We start from the raw sequence: 16,258 nt of genomic DNA, 5'->3' as shown, positions 1-16,258 counted from the left end.
ATATCAATTAGAAACCAATTTATCTCTTGTTGAGTTTGAAAAAAAAAACCTTTCACATACATGATTCAAAACTAATATTCTTCAACGAAAAAAATATTATACCCTTGCAATATTGGCTTGACTACAGCTAAATGAAGGAGTTTCAGTTTATACCCTTCAATTCCTTGAATGTGCTAAATTGAAATTAATGATAACAATTGTATAGCCAAAATTTTGTTATTTGTTTGATGTCCATTTATGCAAATTGACTCTTCAAACATATATTCTTCAAGAAGAAAAAAGAAACAATTTTTTTTAATATTGACTGATTTTGTGTTGTTTCTTTCTCCAGCATGTATGTTTACTTTATTATATATATATATAAGTAAACTTTTATTTAGTTTTGTACCCTTTTTTGTTATTTAGATAAACATAGACGTGTACCCTATATATTACATTTATTTAAAAGAGTTTTGTTTTATTCAAATCTAGCTACAGTATTTCAAAGAACTATACTTATAAGATTTTAAATGTGAAAGAGTTTTATAGTTATATGGAGTAGTTTTTTTTTGCTAGAGGCGAAGTAGTATTTAAATAATTATAGAAAATAACAAAAGTTACTAACATGATTGCATATGATCATTAACCAAATTAAGTATGATAACATGATAAAAAAAGATATATTTTATTTTTAATTTAAATTCAAATTTTGTGTGTGTGTGTGTGTGTGTGTGTGTGTATATATATATATATATATATATATATATATATATATATATATATATATATATATATATATATATATAACTAAAATAGTCAAATATAGAATAAAGTTACCTTATACTATTGACATTTATTAGTTTGTCACTTGGATTAAGCATAATGTCAAATATATATGGTAATTTTCTTGCTTTAATATATATATAGATGAGAATTTTTCACAAAGCACCATCTTTTAGTCCTAATTAGCCATTAATAGAAACCATTTGCTATATTACGTCCTATAGATATCTTTTATGCAATTCTATAATGTATTTAAGGTAGTGTATTTAATAATACAACAAAAATTATTGATACAAATTATATACAAAAGAAGGTATAACTCTTCTATATATATGGCAAGCTTGACAGTTTTGTTGCGTCATTCTGGAAAGTGGAACGATAAGGGCAATTATATCGACTTTTCCATTGAGGGAATACTGATTAAGGAGTATGCTTCCTTTAATGATCTAGTTGGTTCAATTTCTAATCAACTGGGTATATATTTGAGCACAAATACCATTAAAATACAATACAATGTTGAAGGCAATCGCACGCCAATGGAAATACACAATGATATGGGTTACAGAGTGTATGTAAAATTGAAAAAAGAGAATAGAGAATTTGGGATGTATCCTCTGTGCATTACAACTATGGAAAAAGAGCTTATCTCCGGAGATAGTTTAAATCAAGGCGACATTGTGCAGATAGACGAAGCAGTTCAAATGTACGATTCCGATACAGATGATACACTAGCTATAGAACTTGCCAATTCAGGAGAAGCGATTGGAGTGTTCGAACTCCAAAAGGATTTGATAATTTCAAAAACTAATCAAAAGGAGGTTATGGCTGGACAAGTTTATAAGGATAAGGCTACATTGAAAGAGGTGATGGAGAATTATGTTATAGCTCAAAGGTTTCAATTCCGTGTTGATCGGTCTAATGCTGTCAGGTTTGATGTTTTTTTAACTTTGTTGTATTTAGTTGTATTTGTGTGTTTCCTCCAGATGATGAACACCTTTGAAAATTTATATTTGTTTAGTATTCTTAATAATATGTATTCAGGTGTATTTTACTATTGAAAAAATACAACAGTGGCTATGATTATTTTCATATTATGTCTATAATGTTATTAAGTGTTTGATTATTCATACGAATGTATTTAGTTGTATTTATTGTATTTAATCACATCTAACAATATTGGAATTCGTTAGTACACAAAATTACATATACACAGATATCAATTTGGTACTTTATGAATAAGAAGTATATATGTCAGAATTGTTAAGTTGTCTGATGTATGAACTTTTTTTTCCATCTATGCATTAATATGTATTTCAGAAGATTGTGATTGGAGGTTTAAAGCTTCAAGCATTAACAAATCGGAATTATTCAAGGTGAGAGAATTCAATGACAACCATACATGTCCGCTGAAGGATAAAGTGTACGAGCAGCGACATGCTAGTAGCAGCCTTATAAGTGGTATTATAAGGACAAAGCTTACAAACCATAAGAGGAAATACACTCCGAGGGACATTATTGATGACGTGAAATCAGATCTAGGGGTTGATGTTAGCTACATGTTGGCGTGGAGGGCTAAAGAAAAGGCAATGAATTTTCTTAGAGATGAACCGGCTGATTCATACAAAAAATTACCAGGATACTTATATACAATGGATAAGACATATCCAGGTTCTCACATAAGAATGGAAAAATCGTCAAAGAATGAATTCATGTACGTGTATATATCATTGTATGCATTTATAAGGGGGTTTGATCATTGTAGACCAATTGTTGTAGTGGACGGAAGTCATCTAAAATCCTACTACACCGGGACATTCGTTTCTGCAAGCACGTTGGATGGTGCAGGTGAGTACCTCAATAATAATACAATTTGTTAATATTTAAAGCATTGGAAAACATGTATTTAAAAACAATTATATTCAATTGTATTAAACAGGTCATATATTTCCACTAGCATACGGTGTTATTGATTCAGAGAACGATGCTGCTTGGACGTGGTTCTTTGAGCAATTCAAGATAGCATACGGTGTAAGGGGAAACATGTGCATTGTTTCGGATAGAAATGAGAACATCATTAAATCTGTATCGAGAGTGTATCCGTATTTACCGCATTGTGCTTGCATATGGCATCTATGGAATAACGTATACAAGAAATTCAAAAAGAGACATGCCAAGTTGAGTGAGATATACTTCTCGATGGCAAAAGCATACACACAAACTGAATTTGATAGTCTGATGGAGAAGGTTGAGAAGGTAGATATTAGGGTGAAAGAATACTTAGAGTTAGCTGGTTATGAAAAGTGGGCTAGGTTGTATGTACCTGTTAACAGGGGATGGACAATGACGTCAAATATCGCTGAGTCAATCAATGCAGCACTAGTTTCAGAAAGGGAATTGCCAATATATGACTTCCTCGAAGAAGTTAGGAAGATGTTTGGTCGTTGGAATTGTAGTAACCTTAAAGAAGCTACTCAGACATACAAGACGCTTGGGAAAAAATACCAGGAAATGCTGGAGTTGAATGATACCATGTGTACCCGTATGACTGTAAGTTAATTTTTTATGGCATTGCTGTATACAACTGAATACAATTTTTTTTTTAGGCAGAACTACCCGTTAATTTTTATGAATATTTGCTTGAACTAGTAAATAATATAGATTAATACAGGTAAATATATGTGATTATTAAGACTGTATGCACGTGATAATGATTACAATGGAATTCAGGGGATTGATACAGTTTAAATTGATTGGAAATACCTGAATACAGTTGCTCAAAAAAGGTTGAATACAAATGCATACAAATGCAGACTGTAGAGTAATACAGTTGAATACAGTTGCATACAGTTGCTGGAATCAGCTGAATTTAACTGAAATTGGATGAAGTTGCAATTTTCGAAGTTGATAGTAACCATTTAACTCAGTAGTATATATTTATTAATTCATGTAAATGTGTTTAAAACTTATATTTCTGTTTTTAAATGTAGGTGGTACCCTCAACTGAATACTTACATACTGTTAACGATGGTGGGAGGAATTACACAGTCTGCCTGCTCGAGAGAAAATGTGTTTGTGGGAGGTTCCAAATTGATGAATTGCCATGCCCACATGCCTGGGCTGTATTGAAGAGCAAGTTTTTAATGCCTGAAGAATATTGCTCTAGCTATTACAAGCCAAGTACAATTGTAATGACATACGATGTGCCAGTGTACCCGCTACCGGACAAAAATGACTGGAATATACCAGAGCATGTTGCAGAGGAGGTTGTACTACCACCCAAATGGAAAAGACCTCCTGGAAGGCCAAAGAAGAAGCGCGACAAAAATTTAAGTGAATTGCTGTTGCCGAAAAATCAACATTCATGTAGCATATGTGGGCAGGGAGGACATAACAAGCGAACTTGTAGGAATGCTCCACATAATAAATAGTTGTATTCTGACATGTATTGGTGACTCGACAATTTTTCAACACTTATTATGACATTATCAGCTATAATAAATTCTTTTTTCGAAGTAATATATTGTGGAATGACTTTCGTTAATATTTTCTGAATTTATTTAGTTGAAGTATTTTTATATATATAAATATATATTAAGTGGCTGTGAGAGTATCTTAGTATAGTTGAATACAACTATATCAATTCCTTAATACAGGTGAATACAACATGTTGAATATAGGTTAATAATACAGTTTAATTCAATTGACTTTGGAGGAATACACTGTAATACAGTTGAATACAGATCTGGACAGCTGGTTGAAACAGTTGAATTTAACTGACATTGGATGAATATAGGTAATTCAATTGTTCAATACATTTGAATACAACATGTTCAATAATGTTGACTATATGTTAATAATATAGTTCAATTAAATTGACTATAGCTGAATACATATGAAATCAGAGAAAAATACAGCTGAATACAGTTGAATAATACAACTAAATACAAGTTAATAAATATAACTTGTATTGTTTCAAGTCAATTCAAAGTTATATCTGAATGGATGCAGCTGGATATACTTGCATACCAACTATAGACAACTGATAAATACAACTTAATACAACTGAATTGAACTGAATAATATAGATTAATACAATCAGCTAAACAGAATAATACAACTAAATACAACTGCTTAATACTGAAAGATAAAGCTGATCTTATGCAGCTGAATACAATTCAAAAATTGGCATTAACAAAAATCATTCAGCATACATAAAGTTTCAGAAATTGTAACTAACATGTGCGTTAACTAAAACCTGTTCAAGCAAACTTAACCAAATTTCAGCATGTAAGTAAATAGCATCTACGACCAAAACCACTACAATCAATATCATTGTTCAAGCTAAACTCAAAAAAAAACCTAAAGCTATTCTAAAACTATCTGCATATTTGCCTCCGACTCAGAGATTTGCCTTTCAATCTTTGAAGGTGCTTCACTCTCGCTTATTGCATCAGCATCTATCTTGCGCATAGCATAGTCCTATAATAGAGCACCATATCTTTGACGGAGAAGAGTGGCATCAAATGGTGTTTTTTGTGTAATCTCTCCAATAGTGCTCAGAAACTCCGCGAACGCTGCAACATGCACTCCACAATCCCTAAAAAATAATTGATTGAAATGGAATATAAAATAATTAATACAATTAGATTTGTATAAAACATATAAGAATGATGATTGGATACTTACATGCTGCCCGCTTTCTGTTGAGGCAGATTTGGAACGAAGATAACTTCAAAAGGTTCGTTATGATCCTTGTTTGTGTATGCGGGATAAGCATACCAGTCAATGCCTTGACTATCTCTGTAAAAGCCACTAATTGACAGATACAGAGGTAGTAGCTTAGCTAGCTTTACAATCTCAGAGACTACGTATGCATCATGACCGGAAGTCGTGTACGAGTCGTACACTTTGATACATCTATCTTTGAAAGTCACAACAACCAACACCCAATGAAGTTTTTCCTTCAAGTTCACTAGTATCAAGACATTATCCACTGTATGCCAGGGTACATTAGCATGCAATCTGTAGCCCCTAATATACTCACATACAGCGTCTTCTTGTTTGGCTACATTAGCATCACTATCTGTATCTTCATACCTGTCATATATTTCAGCTATTCTTGTCTTGAATATACAATCAACAGTAGTAAACGTGAAGTCCCTATGCTGATTGCACTTGCCCATCTTTCGCAAATAGTAGAATATGACATCCATATGCTATAAACAAAAGAGGTTGGTAGATAGTGTGAGTTTATTTGCTTGAACTAAGAAATAATATATATGAATACCTCAATACAGATGCTAAAAAAAGTTGAATACAAATGAATACAGAAAATAGAGGAATACACTGTAATACAGGTGAATACAACTGTATTCAGATTATGGACTACAGTTGAATTCAACTGACATTGAATGAATACAACTAATTCAATTCCTTAATATAGGTGAATACAACATGTAGAATAGAGTTGAATATAAGTTAATAATACAGTTCAATTCAACTGACTTTGGTGGAATACACTGTAATACAGTTGAATACAGATCTGGACAGCTGGTTGAAACAGTTGAATTTAACTGCCATTGGATGAATACAGGTAATTCAATTGTTCAATACAGTTGAATACAACAGTTTCAATAAAGTTAACTATAGGTTAATAATACAGTTCAATTCAATTGACTATAGCTGAATACATAGGAAATCAGAGAAAAATACAACTGAATACATAGAAATCAGAGAAAAATACAGCTGAATACAACTGAATAATACAACTAAATACAAGTTAATAAAACAGCATGTTATTATTTAAAGATAAGATTATCAGTTTTGGAAAAGACTCACATTGTCATCCCATAACTTCCCGTAAATGGATAGAAGGTAAAACCAGTTTTTGGAATCAACTTGATCAACTCCAAAATCCAATGGAATGTGAAGTATAGACTTGTTTTTCTTGTAATGGTCGTCGAGATTACCTCTACAAGTATGATATAAAACTCATTATGTACATACCTTAAAAAATGAAAACATAATACAATGAACGGGGGAAAACTCACTTCTGATCATGTCTTGCTAGAAAACCTTCACGAACCCACTTGTCATATTCTTGAATGAGTAACATAGGATGTGGCCCCGTTATTGGATCTTCCTCAAACGGGTGTCTTTTCTCAAAGATGGGTGTCAACTTTACAGAGGAACATGCTGTAAATTGAATTTGTGTTTATGGACTACTATAAATGATTCAATCACAATGAATGCTGAATATTACGTTTGTAAAATCACTTACCTCCTGAGTCGAAGTTAGACTGATAAGGCGAAGAGTTCCTGATGTTCGATCGTGTAACTGGCACCGCAGCCAATGAATGTCCTCAACTCGGAGAAAGGGAATAAGAATGATTATCAGCATGTAAAAAAAACCTTGGGTCATTGGAGACCATTACTTTACGATCCGTCGTTGGACTCAGGGGTTTATCTCATCTGAAGCTACCATTTACTCGGTGGCACTTGAATTGGAAGTTGGTAACTAAGTGAGAAAATGGTGGAAATCTACCAGTACCCGTTGAAGTGAAATCCGCTTCAGCATCATCAACAGACGCAGAAGAAATGGAAAAACCTTGCCATCCCCAGCTTTGTCCCCTGCTTAAAGTTCATTGGCATATTCCCCTTCCCCTTCTATTCCCAATTCAATAGGCTTCCTTTATTGATTCAAAAAGCTTCTTTCCCGCGACAATATTTGGACATTAAGGTTAGTTTCCATAGGGCGAAGCGGCGACCTCATTCATTCATTCTAACAACCAACTCATTGCCCTATTTTATCTAGTCTCTATAATTACGGCCCTTTATTTGGCATCTCGTTTTCCTTTCTGATCGAATCCAGGTAAATACCAAGTTCCCTCTTGTACTCGAATTTTATTGAATGATTAAAATTGTTGGTTTACTGACTGGGTGAATATTTGTTCTAAAGCATGATATAGTGAGGTGAGATGTTGGTTCAAAGTGTTGTAGATAATATCATTTAATCAATGCAGTATACTATAGTTGGTCATGTATGCTTAGGCTAAGTATATTGACCACACCTTATTAAAACTTTGTTATAACTGAATTCTACTTGTATGGTCGCTAAAAGTTCGATTGTCCAAACCTGGAATATTGGAAAGCTCAGAAGAAGTATGGTGCTGAATTCATAAGTCTTAAATGTGCTTAGCCTTGAAATTAAGTATCAAAAGTTGGCGAAGAATTGAAGCTCAGATACGTCAGTAAAAGGTCTTTTTTATTCTTAGCTCATCTTGTTACAATAGTTTAAAAAATATTGTGAACGGATCCCCTCTCTCTGTAGCATGCTTTCACATGTAATTCTATTTTTTAGCAATTGTTATGGTGTCATTGGATCATTGATGTTGATTTGTTAAAAGAGAGATTGATTAGATTTTGTTTGGCTGGCCATTAGAGCAATCTTTTGTACATTTGCTAATTGTTTCTCTCGATCATGAAGTTTGTCGGTTCCTTTACCATTTCATAAATGCATTGAAAATTAAATGTGTCCTTGTTAATAGATCTGGGTGTCAAGGATAATTGATGAACTCTCGGCCTACAACGATCTCAAACGTAGAATGATAATAATACGAATATCGTAGCTTGCTTTAGGCGCGATTAATAATAAAAGATCGTGACTATGGGTACGGTTGCCGTGACATATTCATGATACCTAATTCCCAAATTTGGGTGTGCATTTATGTGATCAAAATCCAAATCTCAACAACGTTAGATAAAATGTGTCGTGGACCGCGGGTGCATTTATGTGACCTGTTTTAGATGACGTTGAATCTTCCTAAAATTAATTAAAAGCAGCTAATAAGTTAAAAAATATTCCATAGGTTGAAACATGTTTTAAAATCAGTTAATCGACCAATTATGATAGTTTAAGCGACCCTGCTAGAACCACGGAATTCGGGGGTGCCTAACACCTTCCCTCGGGTTAACAGAATTCCTTATTCAGAATTTCTAGTTCGCAGACTTCAAAAGGAAGTCGAAATTTCCTCGATTTGGGATTTAAAATAAACCGGAGACTTGGAACACCAATTAAAATATTCCAAGTGGCGACTCTAAATAAACTTGAATAAATAATCTCATTTCGAATAATGTCACTTAAAGTGGAAAAACTCCCCTGTAATACCTTCGGGTGTGTAAAAAGGAGGTGAGACAACTCTGACGACTATACTGGGATAGAAACCTAGAACTTCTGGTTCAGGGTTCAAGGATTCGAGCTTAGAATAATTGTTATAATTGGCTTATTTTTTATCTAATTTTATTGCATGTTTGAGCCTAATGTGCTAAATGCCGCTTTTTACCGCTTTGATATTATTTGAACTGTATATAAACTGTTACGAAACCCTTCTCTTCTCATCTTCGGGGATGTGCACGCTGGCGTGACTCCTCCTTCCGTTAGTGTCATACCTTGAAATAAGAAAGAGGCTCGGACAAGTTACAAAGTCGTATGGCCTTTTGGTTCCCGGTACGTAGCCCCCTACTCGGCTCGAGTTGTCCGCTCGGGTACACAAGTCTAGAACAATATACCCAAGTTTTTAGCTTAGAATAACTCAGCCTCATGCCGGTTCCCTAGTAGGAACGTTTTTTTGTATCATGTGCATTCGACTTTGGGGACTCAACACAGGGGTTGGGTCCGTCTAGGACAGGTGCACCCAAATTAAAAGACCATCCTGATACATCTTACGTGCTACTTGCGTATCTGTCTATATGCTGACTGGCTTCTAGAATAGGGAAAGAAAATGAAAAAAAAAATGAAAATCGAAAAAAAAAGAGAAAAGAAAATAGAGTGAGAGGAAGGTATTTGAACTACCCTGAAATTCTGTTGAAATTTTGAAAGAAAAAAAAGTCATTTCAAAACAAGTCATATTTTCTTTTGTTCCGTCAAAACTGGGTGAACTACGCGGGTCTGATTCTTACCAGATGTGAGATACGTAGGCAAACCTCATCGGTTCTGGCTCATAATTTTCAAAATATCCAAAAATATTTTCCTTTACTTCCTCTCTAGAAAAGTCTTTTTTTTGAGACCCCAATTTTCAAAAAATCCAAAAATATTTTCCATTACTTGCTTCTTTAGAAAGTCTTTCTTTTAGACACTAATTATTATTTTTTTTAAAAAATACAAATTTTTTTTTTTAATTTCTTCCAAAAATCCAAAAATATTTTCATTCTTCTTTCAAAATTGAAAAGAAAATTCAAAATTCAAAAATATTTTCTTTTTTTAGAAGCATTTCTTTCATAAATTCAAAATAAAATTCCAAAAATATTTTTTTTCTTCTTTAGAAGTTTGTTTTTCGAAATTCCAGAAAAAAAAATTCAAAAAAAAAAAAAATCTTTCTTCTTTAGAAGTCTTTCTTTGCAAAAAATGCTGAAAAAAAATCAAAATCCAAAAATATTCCCTTTCTTCTTTATAACTCTTTCTTTCAAAAAACTAAAATAAAAAATTCAAAAAAAAGAGTTAGTTTGTTTACTTTATTCATGATCTTCCTGAACTACACAAGATCTGATTCATGTTCCCACATGATACGTAGGTAACCCACATCAGGTTCGATCACTATTAAAAAGAAATGAAAAAATATTGATAATAATAAAGACCGACTGAGTCTATTCTAACATGTTTTGTTTAGAATTGTGAAGAATGATAACTGACATCGAAGAAAAATGATAACCGACATCGAAACTGTTACAAGTGCTCAAGAGACTCATGGTCAGAGGGTTCGACAAGAGTCTGCTATGGTTAAGGAAAATAGAATACGGAAACAACAAATGACTGAAATGCGTCAAGCATGGGCCAATAGCCAAGGACCGCCCTTTTCTTCTCATGGTTGCCTAGAGTTCACACCCATTTCGACTACTACCACTCAGGTCTCATTGTCTGATCAATCCCATCTACCTGGGTTCAGTCTTTATCCCAACTGTGCGGCTACAGTTGGAACTTCTGTTGCGCTCCTCCAAAGTGTTCCATTGACAACCAATCAGATAACCACTACTGTTATGCCTGTCTTCACCGTCCCACATCCGACAGTGGTGCAGAGGAAAACTCATTAGTCATAGTTTCCTACCCATCAAGAACAATCTCACTCTACTGAGTACCACTCGTACCTATTTGATCTTCCTGCAAAGATTGAGAAGCCTGCCCGAAAGATGGCACAGGAAGAAATGACCCAAATAGTGAAAAGCTTAGAACGACGGTTGAAAAACAAGCAAGGGTTGGCAGGTCAGAAGAGTATTGCCTTCAAAGATCTATGTATGTTCCTCGATGTCCACTTGCTGCCTGGTTTCAAGACTCCCAAATTTGAAAAGTATGATGGACATGGAGACCTCATAGCCCACTTGAAAAGGTATTGCAATCAACTAAGAGGTGCAGGAAGAAATGAAGAATTGTTAATAGCTTATTTTGGGGAAAGCCTTACGGGAGTAGCATCCGAATGGTTTTTGGATCAAGACACATCTCGCTAGTACGTCTGGGATTACATGGCACAGGCCTTTGTCAAACAGTTCCAATACAACATCGACATTACCTTAGACCGTAATTCCCTTTCAAACCTAAAGAAGTAACCAACTGAAAGTTTCAGGGAATATGCCATCAAATGGAGAGAACAAGCAGCTAGAGTTAAGCCACCCATGGATGAACACGAGCTAATCACTATCTTCCTTCAGGCTCAAGAGTCAGATTATTTTCAAAACATGATGTCTGCAATTGGCAAATCCTTCTCGAAAGCAATCAATATGGGAGAAATGGTAGAGAATGGTCTTATGACAGGTAAAATTATAAGTCAAGCAGTTCTTAAAGCTGTAACTCAGGCTGTCCAGGTTGAATCTGATAATTTTAGTGACACGAATGAGAAGGATGAAGAAATCATGATGACAACAGGGTCGAGAAGAGGTCCCAGGAGAACACCTCGAAGGTATAAGCAGCCTCATCAGGTTTCCCATGACTCCCCTGAGCATTGCTATCCACCTCAGAACCCACAATACTCTGTTGCTCCACATCAGTATGTTGTCCAGCCACCAAAACAACCCAGAAGGCAAGCACGAGCATCATAAAATCTCTACCAGCCTCCACAAAATTTTTCAAATACCCTATAACCCACATCCATGCTAGAGGTATAGAGGGGAACAAAGGTTGAAAGATAATTTTACACCAATAGGAGAGTCCTATGCAAGCTTGTTTGAGAAATTAAAGCAAAATGACATGATTGCACCTATTCCTCCAAATCATGTGGACCCACATGCAAGAAGCTTTGACCCATCTAAAAGGTGTGAATACCATTCCAATGCCTAGGATCACAATGTTGAAATCTGTCGGGATTTGAAAAGAGAAATAAAGATGATCCAGGAAAAATTGATTGTGATCCAAGACAGTGACACCCAGAATATTGCGCAGAATCCTTTACCTACACATGATGATGCACACTCTGTGGGGATGATGCGTGGTGACAGGGAGTATGAGAATCCTCTCGGAAATTTTCTAACTGAAGTTAATGATTTGAAATTGGAGAAGGCTCTGCTGATTCTGATGAGCAAATTTGTGGCTAAATGTCAAGCTTAGCAATTGAAAAGTCATTCTCTCCTCACTAGGAAGGAATATTGGTAGTTTGTTTTGATGTTTTTTCTATTATCTGGGTTATTTCAGGGTTGTGATCCAGATTTTATTTGTTTTATTGAGTCAAACCCTTATATCCCTCCATTCTGTTTGCGTGAGTCTTTTCTTTCTGTTCATTTGCTATTTTCATTAGCCGGGTTATTTAGGGTTGTAACTTGGATTTGATGTTGTTTGTCTTGTTGTTTACTCAATGAAATACAGTTTGTCCTTTTGTGTCATTCCATGCTTAGTTCTTTTCCCACTAGTTTTAATGACATGACATGCATGTGGAATTTTGGCCAGATCTTAGAAAATTGATTTAAGTTTGAATTGGACAACTGAGGAAAAGGCATTTTTGAGGATGAATAAAGAGTTGAAATACTTTGGAATTAAGGTCGAGTAACCTTCAAATCACTGTGAAGATCGGGCTTGAGGATGTTTAATCAATTGAAGTTTGTTAGAAATTTTGACATTAAGGGATGGAGAGTGTCTTGTGACCACGACACACCAAGACGACAGACATGTTCGTCAATGCTGTGACCGCGAAAGATACTATGTTTGGCGTTCTCGAGGCTGGGAGGCCCTCTTTTTGCTATCCAAACACTTTATATCCTTCGCTACCCCTTTTGAGCCTGTATTATTTTATTTGACTACCCTCTTTTGGAACCAAGTTTAGAGTCAAGAGTCAAAAAAAATATATATACAAAAAAAAGAAAAAGAAAAAGAAAAAAAGAGAGAGAGAGAGAGAGAGAGAATCCACGTCCCAAGAGTACAAACTGGGGCAATTCTTAGGAAGTTCAAGTGAAAAAAAATGAATAACAAAAGAACTGGCAAAGGTCCATGCCACCCCCTCCCCCCCCAAAAAAAAGAAAAATAGAAGTTGGGGCGATTTGTTTTGAAAACAAAAAAAAGGAGAAAAAAATAGAAAGAATGATGAAAATTATAGTTAGGTCAGATGTTTGAACTACGTTTGACTTGATTCCTTAAAAAATAAGGATATGTAGGCAGCCTCACGGTTCGGTCCAACCAAATAAGAATTTAGAAAATAAAAAATAAAAAAATTCGAAAATCAAAATCCCAAATAGCTGAAACTAGGGCAAAGATTTTATTTCATTTTTAAAAGAGTCGATTCCAAAAGTTTTATGTATACAACCCCGTCATCTTTAGTCTGTTTTGAGCCTCATGTCGGCCTTTCGTCCAACCCTATCCAAAAACCTTCCAAATAAAGACCTCCCGATATGCCTTCAAGAATGCCAAGAGAAGCATGCAATGAGCAACGGTTGTCACGCGACATATAACACTGTCAGGATGCTCGTGCAAGAAAGCAAAAGAAAAAGAAAAATAGAGAAGAAAAATGAGAGAGTCTTACTAGTGAAAACCCTCACGGGCACTGTAAGGCGACGGTAAACAGAGATGAATAAATGAGAGAGACTTGTTGGTGAAAACTCCTCGGGGCACCACTAGTCGAAAATGAGTCGTGAAGCTGATGCAAAGGATTGGCACGGATAGGCCCGACTTCAAAGATCATAAGAATGGTAAAAGGGAAGATTTGGTCAGTTTGATAGATCAGCTGTTAAGTCCAAAATGCATGTCATGATCATTAAGGCTAGTTATTGAAAAAAAATTCTTCCTTCTGTCCTTCCGACAGGGGCATTTCTTGTTAATACTTGTTTCTTTGCATCATTCTGTCCTTCACTTTGAGTCAGTCCTTGTCAAATTAAGCACGAAAAGATTTCAAAATCTGCTATCAGCTTTTTAGTTGCATAAAGTAAATTTGGTCCGCACTCAATTGTTACTGTCAATATACTTTGAGAATTCATGCAAAGGCTTCCCTAAAAAGATACTCTTGTCAGCCTACTTGGTACAAACAAAGATGACTGGTGATTCTCTCTAACAGACAAATTACTCAAAAGTTGAAAGTCATTCAAGATATCAGAAAAGGTCACCTAAGCAAAGATCTCTAGTTGGGATGAGGCTGTTTGAACTGCAATACAAATGGTACTGGATGTGAAACAATCAGAGTTAGGGCAGAACAAAAGTCTCTTGAGACCAACTCAGGTTGATCGAGCAAAAGCCAAGTTATTCAAGACTCAAGGCCACAAACCGACCACCATTTTTAAAACTGATAAATTTTTCTTTGTGTGAAACAGAAAACAAAACAGGCAAGAAAAGTGGTTCAAAAAAAAAAAGACAGAAGAAAGAAAAAAAACAAAAACAAAAAAAAGAGAAGGAAAGGAAAAAAAAAAGCTGACAAAGGGAAGTTTCTCAATTTTTTTATTTGTTTTGCTATTGTGCATAAAATCTTGCCATTGATCTTCATATTTTTTCCTCCTAGGATAAAAAGTCCTAGTCTGGTGGATTTTCTTTCCGATCAAAATCTTAGTCTGATGAATTTTTCTCCTAAGATAAAAAAAACCTAGTGTGATGAACTTTCTCCTAGGATCAAAATCTTAGTCTGATAAATTTTTCTCCTAAGATAAAAAAAAACCTAGTCTGATGAACTTTATCCTAGGATAAAATCTTAGTCTGATGAATCTTTCTCCTAAGATAACAAAAAGGGAACCTAGTCTGACAAATCTTCTCCTAGGATCGCAATCTTTGTTTGATGAATTTTTCTCCCAATATAGAAGACCTAGTCTGATGAACTTTCTCCTAGAATAGAAATCTTAGTCCGATGAATCTTTCTCCTAAGATACCAAAAAAGAAGTAGAAAAGAGACCTAGTCTGATGAACTTTCTCCTAAGATCAAAATCTTAGTCTGATGAATCTTTCTCCTAAGATAGAAAACCTAGTCCGATGAATTTTCTCCTAGGATAATAATTTTTAAAAAAAAGGGGAAGACTGAATTTGGAAAAAAAGAGGGGTCAATTTTTAGTTTTCTTAAGTTATCAATGTTTATTTTCTTAAAATTAGTGGCCCAGCCTGGAGAATAGGGTCAGTCTTAACTTTAGTCAAGCTTAGTTTATAGTTTTCCACAAGCTCAATCACATTTAGGAGATGCACATCCTAGTCGAGTCATTAATTTTACTCTCATCATTGCATTCATCATCAGCAGCGTAGGTGATTTATAATTTTGCTAACAACTCACAAATCTTCCTAGTGCAAACTGAGGCAGAAAAATTTCTTTTGTTTTGTCTGTTTTGTTGCAATCAGGCGTCCACCTGGAGAACAAGGGAGGACAATTCAAGTTCCAAGGAAAAGCAGTTTCATAAGAAAGCAGTTCAAGTTTCAAGGGAAAGCAGTTTCAAAGGAAAGCAGTTCAAGTACACCAATCAGGCGCCCACTTGGAGAACAAGGGAAAACGGTTCAAGTTTCGAAGGAAAACGGATCAAGTTCAGCAATCAGGCGCCCACCTGGAGAACAAGGGAAATCATTTCAAAATTCGATTCAAGTTAGAAGTAGCAGAAGCTCGCCTCCAAAATGCGGGTCGACAGGGGTCCGAGATAACAAAAAAGAAATCTCAATCAAGAATAAAAGAAAAAAAAAGTAAATCCAAAGTGCAGAAGCGGAGAAAAGATGTGGACTGCTCAAGACGTAATTAAAGTCACAAGCTCTGCATGTCCCGTCTTGATCTGAAAAAGCTGAAGAAGATTGAGCCAACACCTGCAACTAACAAGCATCAAGATTCAGATCAGAGTTCGTATGAAGAACCAACCAAGACTCAAGATCAAGCTTCAGAAGACTCATAGATAGGAATCTTGTAACTCGTAGTTGATAGGCTTAGTTAGTCTTTTTCATTTTTGATTTTTGACGTAATAACGGGATCGGGGACCGAAACCTCGACCGAATGGCACCTCGACCGGCTCTCCACCTCAATATACTCTATTACCTCATTCACTTCTGAACTACACGTGACCTGATTCCTTTATAGCC

General features: G+C 35.1%; 1 protein-coding gene across 1 annotated transcript; it reads left to right on the top strand.

Annotated features, from left to right (window-relative positions):
- Positions 1 to 1,094: 1,094 nt before the first annotated feature.
- On the top strand, positions 1,095 to 4,190 carry LOC142172611 (uncharacterized). The gene is made up of 5 exons (XM_075236274.1): positions 1,095 to 1,690; positions 1,976 to 1,986; positions 2,080 to 2,607; positions 2,699 to 3,309; positions 3,750 to 4,190. Exons 1-5 carry the CDS (start codon positions 1,095 to 1,097, stop codon positions 4,188 to 4,190), a joined length of 2,187 nt encoding a protein of 728 aa, XP_075092375.1.
- The last annotated feature ends 12,068 nt before the right edge of the window (positions 4,191 to 16,258 follow it).

This window comes from Nicotiana tabacum, chromosome 18, assembly GCF_000715075.1.
Source record: "Nicotiana tabacum cultivar K326 chromosome 18, ASM71507v2, whole genome shotgun sequence".
Classification (NCBI taxonomy): Eukaryota; Viridiplantae; Streptophyta; class Magnoliopsida; order Solanales; family Solanaceae; genus Nicotiana; species Nicotiana tabacum.
The sequence above is the reverse complement of the archived record's forward strand: the minus strand, read 5'-3'. Positions and strand labels throughout refer to the sequence as shown.